This window comes from Anser cygnoides, chromosome 4, assembly GCF_040182565.1.
Source record: "Anser cygnoides isolate HZ-2024a breed goose chromosome 4, Taihu_goose_T2T_genome, whole genome shotgun sequence".
In the NCBI taxonomy this organism is placed as follows: domain Eukaryota; kingdom Metazoa; phylum Chordata; class Aves; order Anseriformes; family Anatidae; genus Anser; species Anser cygnoides.
This window is the reverse complement of record NC_089876.1, coordinates 50,768,360-50,787,413: the sequence shown is the minus strand read 5'-3', so window position 1 is coordinate 50,787,413 and position 19,054 is coordinate 50,768,360. Positions and strand designations below refer to the sequence as shown.

The following is a 19,054-nucleotide window of genomic DNA, read 5'->3' as shown; positions in this document are numbered from 1 at the left end:
ACTGTAGAATTTTAAGGCTTAACCATATTATTCATGTTCAGTGAAAATTCCTTGATGTATGTAAATGCATAAAGGGTCATTTAAAATGTAAGAAATGGTGGGGCTTAGATAGTTGGGAGGCATAAACCTAAATTCTTTTATGATATTCATTTCTGCTGAATTAAAATGAGAAAGATTTGGATAATTATCTGAATAACAATGAGCACTGGATTAAGCTGATATTCCCAAGAAAGTTGAAGAACTGTATGAAATGAATTAAAAAATGTGAGGTGTACTATCTAGTGATATTTAGTCTTTCTTCTTAGTGAAAGTTTTAACTGGATAGATATGCTGAAAGTAATATTTACCTTTTATCCTATGTCAATTGGAAAAAAAAAACACTTTTCCAATTAATCAGATAAATATTTTTAGACGTTTCATTTGATGCACTCTAAATTAAAATTACAAGAACGCTGACAAATAAAAATTATAAAATGATTAATATCTGAAACATCTGAAGCTGAGATATATATTAGTACACTGCTGCACATATTTACTCATTGACTTTGTTGCATTGGCTTTCCACATTTATACATAATGCATACAATAACTCTGACTTTCTTTGATTTTGTGCTTTTCCTTCCAGGTTTGGATTTATTCTGCATAAGGATGAGCCTGTGCTCCAGAAAATTGATCTTGAAACTATGTCATACATCAAGACAATTAGTTTAAAAGATTATAATTGCATTCCTCAGTCACTGGCTTATACACATCTTGGAGGATTTTTTTTTATCCATTGTAAGCCTGACACTACTGGGGCTGTCCTACCACAGCTTATAGTGGATAGCGTTACTGATTCTGTGATTGGATATAATGGCGATGTAACAGGCACACCACACGTCTCTCCAGATGGACACTACCTTGTCAGCATTGATGACGCAAAGGGTCTTATGAGGTTCCAGTCCATTACAATGAGAGGAGAAATACAGGATGCATTTGACATTCATACAAATTTGCACATATCTGATGTAGCTTTTCAGCCATCATTCACTGAAGCTCATCAATACAATGTCTATTGTAGCTCCAGTACACAAACTGATGTTCTCTTCGTGGAGCTCTCCTCTGGCAAGGTTAAGATGGTGAAGAGTCTTAAGGAGCCTGTAAAGGCAGGCGAATGGCCTTGGAACAGTAAGAACCGTCTTATAAAAGATAGTGGCCTTTTTGGTCAGTATCTCATGACCCCTTCCAAGGAATCTCTGTTTATCCTGGATGGACGCCTCAATAAGTTAAATTGCGAAATCACCGAAGTTGAGAGAGGCAACACAGTAATTTGGGTTGGGGAAGTATAAGGATGTGTGTTGGATATTTACTGAATTAATAGTTTAACAGTACATTGCACTTAAATTATACCATTCTTTAAACCTAGACATTTCATTTGAAATTGTTAGATCCTTCTATACCTGTTATTTCTTTGACTTAAACACAATTTGAGACAACTTCCATATAAAAGTTACTAAAACAACAGCTATATGATGATGGTACTCCTTATAAACTATCAGCCAAGATTGTATTGGTTGAGTGGAATTGCTGAATATTGAAATTGATGATAAACATCATGCATTACCTTAAATAAAATAGTAAAACACAAAGCTTCAGGGAATTTAACATGATACTTTGAATTTGTAAATGGAAGAATCATATGTAAATATGATTCAAATTTTGGTTTGGTTTGCTTCAGAAACAAAATAAGAGCTGTTGTACAACCTTTGATTCCTTAAACAGAAATATTATGTCCTGCTTTGTCCAGTCCACTGTTTAATCTTTTCGTGCCTTGAAGTGAAAGTCTCACAAGAAAGGTAAAGCATAGAAATTGTATAATTTATTCCCATTGTGTCTACAGGATTGCTTGTCATTGGAGAGAAACCTTTAGTATCAAATTTCTAGTCTCAAGCTTTGGAACATACAAAGAGAAAAAAAAAAAGAAAAAAGGAGAAGTTATATTTGCAGTGCACAGTTTTCTGATCGCTGCAGTTTGTGGAGTTTATTTTTATGGCGAGTCTTAGTTGAGAAAGCTGCTTGCAGAGGCTTACTTTTCTTTTTTTTCTTTTTTTGAAAAAAAGTAGGTATTAATTTTTTCAGCTGTCACAGGGTTTCATCAGTGAGGAGTTTCAGTTCTACTACAGAGAAACATTGCATTTAACTGTTCAGGGTAATCCACATTTTGAAAACATGTCATCATGAAGCTTCACCTATAGCAACAAGAAAACTGGTATTAAAAAACAAAACAAAAAACCACACGTTTAGGAAACTGGAAACTCAGAGAAATGAAGTCAACAACCTATAGGTAACACTTTTGCTTATGCATTTGTACCATTGAACCATATTTGTTAAACTATTTGGTTAACTCAATAGACCTTCAATTTCATGCATCCAATTGAATTAGTGAAAAAAAAAAAGAATAAAAAACAAAAACTTTGTATTTTTTTATAGTTTGATAACTTAGAATTCTAATTTTAATGATGAGCAAACATCTAAATGGGAAAAATGAGATTCTCAGAAGTAGAATAACAGTAGTTAGTAGGATAAGAAAGCGAGCCGTAAACAACGATCCAGACTTAGAGCAATGACTTAAAAGTTTGGGAGTATTTTTATTTTTATTACGTTTTTGCTAAGGAATGCTTATAAACTCTTAAACTGACCTCCTTTTACTGAAGGCAATCAATAAAAGAAACAACACCTTTTTTAAAACAAAATTTTACTCCAATCTAGATTGTGTAAAACTATTTAGAAATCTGGAATTTTCTAGCATTGTAACCTTGTGTGCATTTAGCATCCTGCCCTGTGTGATACAGTAGATCTCTCTTTAGCTTGAGCAAACCTCCTGGTAGGTAGATTTAACTAAATTAAGAGTCTGCTTACATTTCTAGTTACTGAATCTGTTTTCCAAGTTTTTTCCATTGTGAACAAACAAGAATCATGTAATCTGTCTGTTACTCACTTATTTGCAGTAGTCTGTTTCATGCATTTTTCTTCTGTAGCTTACACCATGTGAATGTTCTGTATGTAGAAAATGCTTGACAAAAGGAGAATAAACCCCATAAATTTTAAACTGACCTGACTTTGGTGAATGCTCCAATATAGCCACATGAAGTGGTATGTAACATAGATTTTATCTGAAAGCAGGGTAGAAGGAATTTAATCTGCCTTTTATATCTATAAAACATGTATATAAAATAAATTATATCCAGTGTGGAAAGAAAACTTTTTACAAGAGTTTAACTAACTGGAAAATTTCCTTTGGCTGCTACAGAGAAAAGCTTATCTACTAATCAATTAGGTACGGAGTAATTAGAGTATAGACATGTTTATTCTGTTGCCTGGCTTCTGGATCCAAAGACCCCTAGTCTAGAAGCTGTTTAAATGTAAAAGCCTAAACTGAGAAGCATGGCACTAAACAACTGAAAAGCTCACTGTCCAGTCTGCCCGGTATAGGTGGAATGTACTTTGCCTTCTCCTTGCATAAGCATTAACAGTAAAAGATAAGAATTGCATCTCATGACAATCATGAGATTCCTTTCATAGGACCGTAGAGTGGTTTTGGTTGGAAGGGACCTTAAAGACAATCCAGTTCCAACCCCCCTGCCAACACCTTCCACTAGACCAGGTTGCCCAAAGTGCCCCATCCATCCTGGTCTTGAACACCTCCAGGGATGGGGCATCCACAGCTTCTTTGGGAAACCTGTTCCAGAGCCTCACTGCACTCTGCGTAAAGAGTTTTTCCTAATGTCTGACCTAAATCCACCCTTTTTCAGTTTAAAGACATTGCCCTTTTTCCTATGCTCCTTGATGAAGAGTCCGTCCCCATCTTTCCTGTAGGCCCCCTTTAGGTACTGGAAGGCCTTGGAGCCTTCTCTTCTCTTTCTTTGACAATGAAAGACGTGTTGCATGACCCCATAGAATCTCTATTAAAATCCAAGCTAGTTGTCAGTTTTGGTAGTGTCTTTATTCTTTTGTATTAGCAGCATATGGCAATTGGAGAAGCTTTAAAATATAAATAAAATATTACCTGTATATGAAAAAGGAGACCAAAATCTCTACTCATGTACCTGACAGATTTGATTGTCAATAATATTACAGTTGTTTGTATTGTATAGAATTTGTCCAAATCGCTGTAGGTCTAGCCCTAGCTCAAAGATCATGGTTTATTTCTTTCCCATTGTTACGGAATTGAAACAGGTTTCTGGTGTCCAGGAGTTCTGATCCCATTAATAAATGAGAATTGAAACACTGTCTTCAGTGTTTCAAGTTTCCCTTAATACAAACCCAGATGTACCAATAGATGGTTTCAAATCATGTCTTTTCTGATTGCTGCTGTAAGCAGAGGCAATGAATGCCTTTGGTTAATTTGTGGTAAACACCCACAATTTATTTCACGAGCTGTTATAAATCTTTAAGGTTTAGAATTTTATTACAGAAATAGATTAGAGAAAAGAAGTGGAAGATAATATAAATGTAATGGAGGAAGCTAAGTTCTCTTACAGCTGCTGAAAGTTTCCTTTATGTTCCTGAATGCAAATGAATTTGAGAGAAGTGCATGTGAGGACAAGACAGTGCCCTTCAGCAGGGATTGCAGTGATGGAGTTTCATTTGGTAAGGTAGAGTTCATAAATCCAAAACTAAAATGTCTTTTCAAATACGTAAGAAACATATTTAGTATGTCTTTAAGAAATTCAGTGGCAAAAATGATGAAATAAGTTTCAAAGAACTCTACATATTGTTGTCAATTATATCAGTGAGATTAAAAGTGTCAGTCTGAGTTTTTTATTGAGCCTCTTGCTCACACCATATCATTAAGTAAGGCTGTCTATTGAATACAGGTTAAAGGGTATCTGAATATTTAAGTCTGTCATTGTATTATATAGATTTTAAATAGCGATCTTCATGGACAGTTTCAGTTTCTTTGAAATAACAGAATCTTCTGAGATTGAATATGGGTTTCCTTTGTGTTGCTGAACAACTGTTTTGTTACACTGCTGTAGCATCAGCATTTCAGTGAGGAATTAAATATTCCTAAATATAGATTGCAGAATAGCAGCATTACAAATTATACAGGTTGTATTAATATAATAACATACTTATTAAACCATTTTGTCGAGTTACCTCAAAATACTCAGTTTGATTTAAACAGAAAGATTACTGTCAGCTTAATTTAGGACATTTGTTTTTACCTAGTAAAAGAACAGTAGCAGGGTTATTTGCAGGATATTTGGTAAATAAATTGGTAGGTCTTGATTATGGAAAAAAAAAATACAATCCTCCGTACTCATATCTTTCCCTTTTTATGATATTTTGAAGAGAACACCTGTAATGCGTTTCAAGATTTTCTGGAAAAATGAGTCAGTTAGTTGCTATGGTAACATGTCTAATGAATATTTTAAGAATTTAAAATTGCATTAATTACCATTTTCACTTATTCTCCTTATTCTTCTAATCATTCACTCAAGCAACTTTAGGGAAAACCAATGCAGGTGCAAAAGCTTTGTAGAATATTTTATAGATCAATAGATTCCAGTTTTGTCTGATTGAATTTTAGTGTGTAAATGTGTGTGTTTGAAATAGGCTATGTCTTAGACAGGTGCTCTCACCACTGGATTAGGGTACAAAAAGAAGGAAACCTTCCCCTGCTCGTCCTTCATCTTCCTGCAGAGAAAAGAAAGGCCACATCTTTTGTCTCCAAAGACTATAGGTGGCGATTTTCAGCTTTCTGAACTCAGATCTGAAACAGCGGGAGGCCTGGTCCAGCTGAGCAGTAACAACCTGGAGTCATAGCAGGGTCCTATACCCTGCGTCAATTCCATTAGCTGCCTCTAGACCATCTTTTTCATCCTCTGCCTCTCTCAGCTCTGAGCTACCCAATGTTTTCCATTGGCAGAGAGGACTCCTAACAATAAGCCCAGCAATGCACTCTGAAAGCTACTTAGCAACAATACCTAAGCCTAACCCACTTCTGACTCAAAGTTAGCACTAAGTATTCAAGCAGCATGTGTCATCCAGCAGCAATGTAACCTGGCGGTACCCTGGTTATGGCAGGTTGGGGCCAATTTCAGTGCTTCAATGGAGGTGATAAGCCCAGTATAAAGAGGATTATGGATGAAGAGAATAATAAGAAATAACCTGTTTTTCTCACACAAATTACCAGAAAAATGCTTAAAACAGGGGTCAATATACAAACAATTGTTTTGTTTCCTTTAAAATCTATGGTTTAAAGGAATACAAATGACAGAATGTTAGACCTTGTAGAACGGTAATCACAAAATTACTTTCTAGATGTTTTGATTTATTTATAAAATCCTTATAACCTTACCAGCTCTGTTAAAACAGTGAAACATACATTTATTCATGGCAATGCCATTTGTTGTGATATTATTCTTCACCTTCAATACTACTACTACTACTTTAATAATATTTTCCAGACTGTATGTGTAAACAATTGTCACAACTTCTCACCATTTTTTTGGTGAAGTTAGACAAATACTCGATCACCATGGCCATCTTCGCACCTGCTGCAGTTGAAGTTCAGCTTTCTTGAATACAGATGTCCAGACTGAAAGCACTGTTCTGAGTGAGGGGAAGGCCTGGGACCCCAGTTTCTATTTTTTGCTCGCAGCTCCACAAGGAGGAGCTGAGGAGCTTTTTGAGCCTGGAGAGGAGACAGCTTCAGGGAGACCTAATACCTGCCAGTACCTATGAGGAGGCTACCAAAAAGATGAAGCCAGATTCTTCACAGTGGTTCATGTTAACATGACAAGACACAGCCACAAAAACTGCAACAAGAGTTTCAGACTGGATATAAGGAAAAGGTTTTTCACTGTGAGGACAGCCAAGCATTGAAGTGGGCTGCCCAGAGAGGCTGTGCAGGCTCTGTCCATGGAGGTTTTCAAGATCCTGCTGGATTACAACTGGAGCGTCCTTGTCTATCATCTAGCTGAACTGGCTTTGAGCGGGGTGTTGAACTGAAGATCTAAAAGTTCTGTTATCAGCTTGCAACCTGAATTATCTGGTAATCCTGTGATTCTGACTTGGGGACGGAAATAATACCAATCAATTTATTTCAGTTGTTTAAGTTTCTGACGGAACTTGCACAGCAGGTACTTAAATGCACATTTGCAAATGAAAAGCCCTAGTGTTAAGGTTGAAATGAAATATGGCCTAAGTAAGCCTGAGAAAATAATGTGTTTTGTCATTTGTAATCCTTAGCTCTGAACATCTCATTTTCAAACAAGGGTATTGTCATTTTGAAATCTGCAGTACGTTTCTTGGCTTCCAGGAGATCCCAAGCTGATAATAGAACTTGCACAAGATGAAATACATGCAGCTAAGTGCTCCTTTCTAAATATCTGAGAAGTAGCTATAGCCTAGGAAGAAGGTACTCAAGAACAGCATTGTAGATAAGGTCTCTAACACTCTGAGGCAACATATGTCCAAATGTGAACACTGTCACCTTAATGTGTCCTTGGTCACAATTCCCCAGGTTCAACAGATTATATATTTGGTATCATACTAGAGTGAAAAAAAAAAAAAGATCTAAACTTAATGAAATCACAAAAATAATGAAATTTGAAAGTAATGTAAAGCAAAATCTTAGTTATGTTGATATTAGGAGTCCTTTCATAGTGCGCACCACATTAAGCATACTGCAGTAAAGGCAAAAAAGACAATTTGGTAATTTGGTGAGCTTTGTCATTCTTATATTGGAGAAGGAAGAGAATATGATGGGTCTGTAAACTAAGAGTAAAACTTAGTGTTTTACGCTTGCAAGGGAGACATGTTTACATTTCTTGATAGAGGTAATTAAAATCAGCTCCTCCCCCCCTTTTTTTTTAATAGTAATGTAGAAATAACTGTTTAGAGAACTACTAACAAGGCTATATGCTCAGAAGAAAAATCTATTGACATTAATTTTATAAAGAATAATAACCAGTGTATAAATATATATATTTCACTTGAATCTATCCTATCTGTCACCTCTTAATGGGTTAAAAGCCATGTTTGGTGTGCCACTACCTTAAAATGATTTTAAAACTATCTTTGTTGAGCTATATTTCACAAAGTATGACAAATTCAGTTACTGGTAAAGGACTGAATGATACTGAAATTGCCTTTTTCTATTTAGAAGTAATGCATGAAAAATCACTTCTTCTAGCTTATGAATATTAAAATTCTTATTTTAATCTACTAGATGAAAAAACAGTTTCTTGCTATTAGTCATAATGTTAATGTTCTTATTTTTAATCTTCATGAGATAGTGTGTCCTTTACCTTTTCACAAGGCTGGACCATGGTTCTCTCATTTTGTTATACTTATAAAATATTTTTCTCTTGTAATTAAAACTTAGGTATATGCTTTGCTTTTAATTAAATATGTATTAAACCTATGGCAAAGTAATGTTTTTGACTAGTGACATTTTTCAGTGCTTTTTCCTTTTGAAGAGAAAAAAAAAAAAAAAAAAAAGGAAACCACAATTCCCAGCAAATCTCCCAGCACATCCTTGAAGTCTTCAACAAGAAGACTCCCTTCCCCCAGCTGGCTCTCTGTGTCCCTTTACTCATGCCTTGCTCCATTTTCCTTATGCAAGCTTTCTTTATCTTCTCTTAGAACAAATTGGCAGCCTAGCCTACAACCATTATGTTATAAATATAAACATATGTTAAAGGCAAACATCAACGAAGTATTTTATGCATAAAATTTTCACAGTTTTCATTGTTATAATAATTAAAGATATTCTTTTATTTCTATGAAATTGTCATTTTTTTAAAAAAAGGATTTTTCCCCTAGCTTCTTGTGCAAAGTGTGCAATGCAAATTATTAATGTGAACGCTCCCTTTGAGAGATAATATAAGATGTAAATGTAATTATAGAGAACAAAAAGAATAATCATCATTATTATTGTTTCATCTCAGTAGACCTATGCCAAACTATTGTTAATGATGCAGCCATACACGGTGAGGAAGTAGAAGCAACACCATAGTTACATTGGGGATTGCATAAGGAGAAATTATTGCGTAAATAAGGAAAGAAGAGGAGCTAAGTCTCCAAATTAGTACAAAATTAGTTTTGAGGTGTCTTAAAATCAACATTCTAAATAAATAATCATTTTTTCTGTAATTATGTAAAGATTAGCTAACAGGATATGCTTGCAAACTGTACTTAGATGCTCTTTCCAAGTAGTTTCTTCTGATACTTCTTTGAAAGCAGAACTACACTGTTTAATCTGTTCAGTCTGGACTGTTAGACTCCTCCACTGTTTGGTGGCTTCTGGCTCCTTTGTATTTTCAGTTAAGTGGATTGCTGGGTTGGCATTCCTGCTGTCTTGCCCTCTTTTCACCTGTGAATTTAGAGACAAAATCCAGCACTGCTGTGGTAGCAGCAAACATCTTTCCCACCTGATCAGCATGACCATTCCAGTTGTATCTTATGCCCAGAGTAGATATGGCTGAAATGATTTATCATTTTCTCTCAAATGATATTAAACTGTGAAACCCTTACTTTCATAATGGTACTTCCACAATGTACTGCTTCTACTCTTCTTGCCTTGTTAAACTGTATTTACTTTGACTAACTTCAGTCTTCTACTGAAGAGACATTTTCCTATCTCCATGTTTCACCCAAAGAAAACATCTTACCTTCAGTTCACTAAAATGAGGTATCACACTCCATTTTTTGCATGTCTTTATTTACTCTGAGTAAGAATGGGTATCTCATAGTACTAGTCCTTCATGCCTACTTGCAGCAGTACTTTATGAGCACTGAGGAGGAAAGATGTGAAAGAGAGGCATTGGCACATCAGTGAAGACCTGTGTAGCAGCACTACAGTACTTTCATCCCATGTTTGCTTCCTTCTCTTTCACATGCTGGGGATGCTGAGACACTGAGATATAGTAATGGATGTTGCTCTTGACTGTGGCTAGGAGCAAGCAGGTGGAATACTAACTTGATTTCAGCACTGGAAACTACAGTGTTTTTGGACTCAGTTAAGTGGTGAAAGCAAATGTTGGTTCCAGATTGCAAACCAGACATTGTACATAGCCCTTCAAAGCATGGGGTCTGACAGAATTCCAGTTAGTGTTAGGGCACTCCTGTTTGGGCTGAGGAAATTTCCTCAAAGGACCTAAAAAGCCTTACATTTGCTTTACTTTTTTATTATCATTATGTTTGTCTTTATCGCCTTTATAATTAATATTGTTTTTAGCATTTATAGCCTATTGTTCAGTACCAGAAATGCTGCTACTTTTATGTTGTTGGCTATATGCCAATAGAAGAAATGATTGCGTGTCCCTATTCCTCCTGCCTGCAAGCACTCTGTTTATGGGCATAAGTAATTATGCATAAGACACAATAAAGTTGTGATGGTCTAAGGGTAGAAGTCTAGGATAGAACAAGGGTAGAAGAATGGCTTTGGAATCGTATATAAAATACTTGCAGCAAAGTATATTAGGGATAACTATATTGCAAAATATGGTTTGTTTTCCTCTGGCTTTTTAAAAGATATATCAGTGGATATAAAAGAAGTGCAAGCTAATGTGCCATTGGCTGCCTTTGGGATGAACAGAATCCTCATAACATTTTCCTTATTGCTGTTCAGAAGAGCATGCTGTCAGAAGAGTGTAGGTATATAGTGCTGTACCTGTAAAGAAGCCTGGGCATTTGAATCACAGAAGAGAGCTGGAGATTTAGTTTACTTCGTCTGTTTCTCAAGTGCATGCAGTCCAAGATAGACTTTTAATTGAAAGCTTGAAAGTGAAAATGTGAAAACATGACTGAGTGGAGCAAAGCCACACATTACAGAGACATTGCAAAGAAGAAACACAATGGTTTCATCCAAAGTAGGTATGACTAGAGGATGTTAATTCTGTTCATATGGCGAGTTCTCTCCAAATAAACTGAATTGGGCACATGTATGTCCTAGCTTGCTGAAGGGTAAAAGTTGTTACCAGACTTAGCTGTCATTTCATTATTTAGATGTGCTTAATATAGCTTGAATGTTTCTATAAAGAAGCAAAGATGCTAGAGGGCTGGACTGAAACAGAACTTACTGTTGCAATACTAAATCTGGGGGCAGATCTGGTGTACAATGTCTAGCTAACATAGCCACCCATTGCTAGTACAAGCACCATCTAAGCAAATGTTTTCTTGTCTGTGGAATACCTACAAACAGGGAGGGAACTGTTTTGGAATCACAGTTATCCCTAGCCAGTGCTTGCAGGATTGCAGGGATGGTGACTAGGGCTGGTCTAAAGGCAGTTCAAGCAAATCCTGACCCTTTAAGATCCATCGGGTTTCAAACACCAAATGAAAAAGAAGTATGGGGAGAAATGGCCACATACCAGGAAACTGGCTCACTTTTTTTTTTCCTTTTGTTAAGGAATATAAATAAGTGGCAATATGAAAAAGCTGAGAGATCTCTTCACTAATCCATTGCAATAGCAGCCACACAGTTTCCACACTTGTGCAGATGATTACCAAGTGCTAGAGTTGTTGAGAATTGCTCTTCCACTGCACAAATTATTGTGGCTTGCCTCTTATCTCTGGAAAAACATGCAAACAAGACCTGCAGGCAGGAAAAATAGGGCTTCCTCAGTTTGATATATTCATAATTTTAGACTCCAGTTAAAAAAAATTGGTATGACTAGAACAAAAATGTCTTTAATCAACTTACTCTAATCAGTCACAGTAGTATCAACATGCTCGCTGTTAGCACTTCGTTGTTTCATAACATCTGAAAGATAAAGTTTTTCCTCTGCAATATTCTCTAATCCTAATACTGTATACCATAGGGTCATGTTTTTATGCTGAGCAGAAACATAGTGTGATATTTTGAAGAAAGCACCTTTATCCTGGAACCCTACAAGGACTTCGGTATCCATAGGCTCACTCAGCACAGGATGCCAAATTGCATCTGAATTTGGCAGCAGCTTTTGTGCCTGTCTTAGGCAAGAGACTACCCATAGGTAAGGTGTCAGGATCCCATCAGCAGGATCTCTCTGGTGGCTCCTGCTATATTTATTTATTTATTTGCCCCCCTCCACTCCCCAGGCAGGAGGTATTACCTCATTGGAAATGAAAACTGACACTTGTACAGGGGGCTGACCTTCTGCAGAATTTGTCATGAAAATTTCTGGCTGCACAGACTCTGCCAAATGTCTGGTAGCTTGCTTCCGTAGAGACATCTGCTCTCAGCTTTTGCAGAATTTGGAATATCACCATCCCCATTTTCTTATTTTGCTCATCCATCTGAGAAAGCTGGATTCTGCATGTACTTCCATGAGGATTAAAATATCTTCTATTAGTCAGTTATGTCTACTAGCTCATCTATTACTGCAAACCGTTTAAGTTACATGGACTCCTTCAATCATGCTTCATACAATTTCTTCCATGAATCTAAAACACTGATCCTATGTATGTAACTGCAAAGCTGGAGCTCACTGGCTGGGACCAACTGCCAGCTACCCTGGGGAGCGCAAGGACTAAATAACAATTGATGTCTGGACACTTCTGTTACAGGCCCAGAGAGAGACATTACATTCTGCTTTGAAAGTGTCACCAAATGAAGAAGAGAGAGTCTTACAGTGGATCTGTTTCCCTCACACCAAGGAGGCAATCACCTGTTAAGTGGGACAGACAGGTTCAGTTCCCATCCACTGTTTAAATGTGTTCAAAGGGCCCCTGCTGCCCCTGCTGTTGGGTTTCTAAGCACCATACATGAATTGTATGCTGTTCCTCTTCATACTGTTTCTGCTGTCATTGTACTATCCATGTCTTTCCTGTACAAACCTTTAATGGATGTTGTGGTTTAACCTGGCTGGCAGCTAAACACCACACAGCCGTTCGCTCACCCTCCCCCCTCCCTCTCTGGGATGGGGGAGAGAAACGGGAAAGTGAAGCCGGTGAGTTGAGATAAAGACAGTTTATTAAGACAGGAATATAATAATATAAGGAATATAAGGAATATAATAATAACAATAACAATAATAATAGTGATAATGATAATAGTATTAACAATAATAATGTGTAAGAAAACAAGTGATGCACAATGCAATTGCTCACCACCCGCTGACCGATGCCCAGCCTATTCCCGAGCAGCCGGCCCCCCCACCCCGGCCAGCCACCCCTATATATTGTTTAGCATGACGTCAGATGGTATGGAATACCCCTTTGGCCAGTTTGGGTCAGCTGTCCTGGGTCTGTCCCCTCCCAGCTCCTGCTGCACCCCCAGCCTGCTCGCTGGCAGGACAGAGCGAGAAGCCGAAAAGTCCTTGGCCTGGTGTAAACACTGCTCTGCAACAATTAAAACATCAGCATGTTATCAGCGCTCTTCTCATCCTAATCCAAAACATAGCACCCTACCAGCTACTATGAGCTACTTAACTCTGTCCTAACTGGAACCAGGACAATGGAGAATTCTAATGGATTGAGCTTTCCAGGAAAGCCGAGTTAGGGATTTGCTTTTTTCCGGATCTAGATTGCACTGTCATGATTGAAACATAAAAAGCTCTTCATCAATACCAAAGCTGAGGTACCCACGCACAAAAGCAGAAATGCAAATTATTTAGATGTGCATGTAGAATTAAAACACTTTTTTTGAATGTGAATTTGCATACAAGGCTGCATGTGATCAGTATGTGAATTTCTAACATAACTCGCTTTTTGATTGAACATACTAAACATGAAATACATTCAACAGCACCCTAGCTTCCATTTTTGTATCTAGTCTAATGTTGTATAGAAACTCCTGCTTTATCATAGCAAGTCCTTTTTTTTTTTTTTCCCTAGATGCGCATTATTTCCATTTAGCCATGAACACAGAGATACATTATTGCTGAATAAGAGACAAATTTATTTCTCGAGAAGCTGTTTTCACAGCAAATGTCGAAGAGGATATGCTCTAGTAAACAACACGGCCATCTAGTGGTGAAGCTAGCTGTAACCCTGAAACCTGACTTGTTTGTTTGTTTGTTTGTTTGTTTATGGCTGGGCATGATTTAAACACAAGAAGATGGATCTCTTGGACTAGGAACTTGGAATTGACCATTATGAAAGCAAATCCCATATCTATCTAAATCTACAGTGACCCACATACTCAGGAGAAAAAAGAAAGTTCCTGTCCCATCTCAATACGCTTAAGGCATCAAAACTTGACATTCAGTTCATGTAAATTTTTGGTAATGTTATCCATTTTGAGTAGCTTTTTATTAATTTCTTTATTGACAATGCTTCATCTTCTTCCACCTAAAAAGTGATTTAAAATGCTATAATATATTTTTACCTACATCTTTGACCTCACAGTTTTACTCTTTTTTCAGATCCTTCCATTTTTCATTGAATTTTAGGCCCTGTTCAATTCATTTCCTCTTTTCAAGCTGTAATGACCGAGCAGTCAAAAATCTGTGAATGCATAATCTTCTAGTGCACTTTGCTCCACCTGACTATTATTGCATATTTTTCTGTACCTGTAGCCCTGTAATTATGACCATTGCCATTATCAGTAAAAAGCCATAAGTTTTATATTGCCTTGGCCTGAGCTGATTTTATCTGATTTTAATAATTCTCTGGTGCTGTAATGACTATTGCCTAGTTTGTTTTAGATCAGGTACTGTGAATAACCTTTACGGTAAAGGTCTGACAGACCTGGGCATTCTTTCATTCTCTGAGGAACAATAGCCTTCTACAGCAATTAAGCTGAGGTAGTCAACGGTGCAGCTTTCAAGCTTCAGTTGACAACCAGGGGAAGAAGCAGGCTGATAAGAAAGCATGTAAAAATAGTCCCAAGTGAATGCCAGTATCGAGGCAGAAGGGACTCCCCACACACACCTAAGCTGAAAGTCCTGATGGGAAAAAAAAACTCAGGATGCTGATGACCTGCTGCAACTCTGTTACCCCCATCCTCACCCCACCTCTCTGCTTGATGGACTTTAGCACCATTTACCTTGTATTTTCTTGTATATAATTTAGTGACATCATTAGTGAGGCTTTTCAGTATGAATTTGGACTATGTGTTAATATTACTGCAACTACAATAATCGGTTATATTTTAATTATACTGTTAATATCTTTATTAGGTTTTAAATAAATTACTGGCTCCATATATCGTGTTGTGTTTGCCATAATGATTCGTTGAGTATAACATGCCCATCTCTTTTTCATACTGCCACCTCTAAATCAGGATTGAGAAGATCTATTTTACATTTCATTTCATTTCACTTCATCCTTTTGATTTCTCTTGAAGACACAGTTAGTCTGCATGTCTTGGCAATACTAACTTTCACTTTCTGAATAATTAAAACGTATTATACAACACTTCTATACTAAAGGATAAAATATTGAAAGAACATTTTGGACTGTAAAGCACTTACTCTCCTCAGTTTATGAACTCCTGGAACAAAGCTCAAAATATCTTGTATGAGATCTGTAATGCAACCTCTTTCCCATTTGATATAATTTTTCATCATAAGCATCATTTACATCTTCAATCAATTGGAGGCATAAATGATAAAACTTACTTGCACCTAAAAATCAACTAGTGATCTACCTGAACTATATCTTGGGGCTATGTAATTTTATGGATCCCAACTATACTATTTGGGGTACAAAATGACTGGGATGACTCTCTGAAAATCTCGTCCTTTGTGTGAAAAGCAATGTTTATTATTAATTTCACAGATGTATAAACTGTGTTGTTATATCTTTATTCCAGATGTTTACCTGTTCCAGCATCTGAAAATAGGTGAAGTATATAAATGAAATGAAACTTTCAAAACATGAAAATCTCTATAATTTCCATGAGGAGGAAAATGTTAAGGCATAATTATTGTCAAGCGTGGACCAAGAATTTGGAGTATGAAAGGCAATGCCATCTTTATGCAGCCTACAGAAACATGAAAGCCAGCGTATGCAGTGCTTGTGAATATTAAGATATTTTCTTAATGTCTTCTTAGCACTTTCTAAATTCTTGAAGGTATCTGCTGTTGGGTTCTGAGGGCAAGTAGCATGGATTCAATCCAATATTTTAAGAATGAGCTATTAACAAGCAATGTGTCATTCACAGTAACCTCTTCCTTTTGGAAATGCTTTGCCAGAGCTTTCCTTTGCATTTTCAGTTACTGTCATAATGAATAATGTGCTTTTTTTTTTTTTTCCCTTCTCCTTTTCCCCCTCAAACAATAGATATTGTCAAGCTCTGCTGTTTCTGAAAGTGATTGCCTTTTAGGACTTCCTACTAATAGATGGATTAGCTTTTAGTCTGAATGTACAACAAAGAGCTTGCTATGCTGATAGCCCACAAAAGCTATTTAAAGTGGAATTTTTTCCCCCAAACTGTTATTACATCATCCTTTACTGCTGTAAACTGTTTGTTCTTGGTCAAAATTATAGGAAGGAATTGGTCAAAAAATCTAAGTCCCTTCTCATGAAATAGCAAAAAGGTTTCTACAATCTGTTGGAAAGCAAATGACTGCAGATTCATAATGATGAAGCCACATGCAAAAAGTGCCAGTGTGTCTAAATACACTGACATACCACATCAAAGATTTGGTTCTGGGTGCATGCACTTTGCTGGTGAACTGTCATAAAATTCTCAGCATTGTGGCACAATCACAGACAGTAATTTAATTTTCATTACAGTAATTATCTACCTATCTAGTTTTTGGTCTTGTCTCTGAAACCAGAGGGCTAGGAAAGGGATGGAAGAAAGTGGGGTGAGGAATGACCCCAGACCTTTTAATGATGCTGAAGATACTGTTGTGCCACTACTTTTCCTTTCCAGATAACGTAGTCCAAATCCCTTCTATTGTTGGTTGAGGTAAATTTTCTTCTTCTGATCCAGTATTAGCAGCTACTACCTGTTAGAGGAAAATATATATTCAAGCTTGAAAGCAAATTTATTTGGACAAGTGACAGGTGGGAAATTTGTTTAACAGAATCTGCCTGAGTCCTAAAAAGCCCTCTAGGACCTGAGAAGTGTCAAAGAGAAGGACTAAGTCAGGGCATTCAGATGATGAAACGCTGCAGATGCTGGCTGTAATGACAACCTGCAAATCTGTCTGTCAGATGATTCCTTTAGATAAAAGTAGAATGTATATATTAGAGTGACATTTGTAACAGCCTCTTCTTCTTGTTTGAAATAACATCTTTTATTCTGAATGATCCTAATTTCTTTCTTTCTCCAACTGTCTTCAGAGGCTTCTGTTTCACTAGCAATTTTCCAGACTACTTTCTCTAAAAAAAATAAAAAATAGATGCATTGGAAAATGTGACTTGTTTAACAAATACTCAAGAAGTTGACCAAATTGGTTAATCCTCCTTTCATGAAAATTATTCTAGATAATTTCAGAACCAGAAGACTTTTTATGGTAAGAGCAGAATTTTCCTTTCTGTTCTTATTCAGATGTTAAGTGGGTCCCTATTTTTTCAATTGCTATTAAAAATAAAACTCCAGATAGAATCTCAAAATCATGAAATCCCTAAATCCTTATCAGAAAATGGAAAGATTATTCTCTACTTTCCCTCTTTCTAATACGTATCGTAAACAACAGCTACTAACTTCTGCTAAATTGGAGATTGTATGAATCTTTGGTGTGACTCCATATAAATTCTTACAATTAACAGGACACAAGATAAACTGGCTACAGTCTTTTAACATAATTTGGATAATCAGAATTGGTTTGTAGTCCAAACATATGACCTCTGTCATATCAGTGATAAGAAGATCCTATCTATCTATATGTTACCAAGGTCATCCTATATTAGAGCCAACAAGTATTTTTATTTTGGCTAAGAAGAGCCCAGTGAGCAAAGTACTTGCTAGTCTTTGCTCACTGTCAGTGCAGCAGGAAGGGGAAGAGTCAGGTCTGATTGCTTATAAGACCCTGTCTTTTCTTAGGCTATTACTTAGAAATTACTTCCAAGCAATAAGACTTGTGTTGCAGCCTTATTCAACATGACTGAAATATCAACATCACCCTTGTCATTGTCCATAACAAACCAGAGCAAAGTTTTACTCTCTCAATTACTGACTTTTATTATTTAGAAAAAACCTTATTGCCCTGTTGGGATGTCAGTGAAATGCTTCATAAATTTCCTTAATGATTCCCCTTCCCATCATTATGATTAGTAGTGCCAGTTGTTAAGGATATTTTCTTCCTTTAAAGCTAATGCAAATAATATGCTCCGTAGGAGTAATTTCTCAATCATGTAGTTAGAGCAGGGCAAAGCCAAATAATATTTTCAACCAATGAAATTTTTCAAGAGTTTGATATTTTTAAGAAGACACACCACCAAAAAGACATTTTTCTTCATCACCTAAGAAAATGTTCTCTATTACAGCTTCGTATGTTTGCACTTGCAGGTTGAGAGCACTCATTTTTACCCTAGTTTCAGGTGTGTGTTCTGATGGTGAAGGGAGGGGATTCTCGTTCGGCCAGCTGAGAATGCAATGGAGCAGCTGCTAAGCTGGTAGATGAGTAATTGTAACAGGGACTGCCAAAAAGAACAGGTCCCAACTCTATTCAGAACTAAGAAAAAGCAAAATTTTGAACTATGGTCTTCTCTAGATAAACTGAAACCCTTGCCTATTTCTTTTATCTTTGTTGAGTATTAATCTGCTATCTAGAACCAAGAAAAGTTTGTGCTGCTGAAACCAATGAATGTCTCCTGAAAGTTTGATTCTGATTGACAGTTATATATATATATATTCACAAGCTTGCTTTATTTTAGCCATTTTTCAGAAGAAACGATATTATTGTGTGGCTATAGAACTTGCTTGTTACTGACAAATAGCTAGACTTCTGTCCGTTATGTTTAAGGATTACATAAATAATTTGGATTTGAGAATTAATTTGTTTTATCTTGTATTTTCCCCTTGGAAAAACAGAAAAAAATATATAGAAACCCTTAAAGGAATTTAAGGATCAGCTGAGGCTGCAAACTCTTCTTTGAAAATTACTTGGCCCACAGCTGTGAATTTGTGATGTGGGTTTCTTGTGGGGGAGTGTGTGCACAGCTGAGACAGCTTTTTTAAATT

At 36.5% G+C, this 19,054-nt stretch overlaps 1 protein-coding gene across 4 annotated transcripts in view; it reads left to right on the top strand.

Moving 5' to 3' along the window:
- The window catches only part of FSTL5 (follistatin like 5), a 333,504-nt gene extending 330,412 nt beyond the window's left edge, over nt 1-3,092 (top strand). For all 4 annotated transcript variants that reach the window (XM_066996114.1, XM_048076153.2, XM_048076152.2 and 1 more), the window contains one exon: nt 626-3,092. In XM_066996114.1, coding sequence (XP_066852215.1) covers nt 626-1,328 — 703 coding nt within the window. In that variant the 3' untranslated portion in view covers nt 1,329-3,092. The remainder of the gene's footprint in view (nt 1-625) is intronic.
- The last annotated feature ends 15,962 nt before the right edge of the window (nt 3,093-19,054 follow it).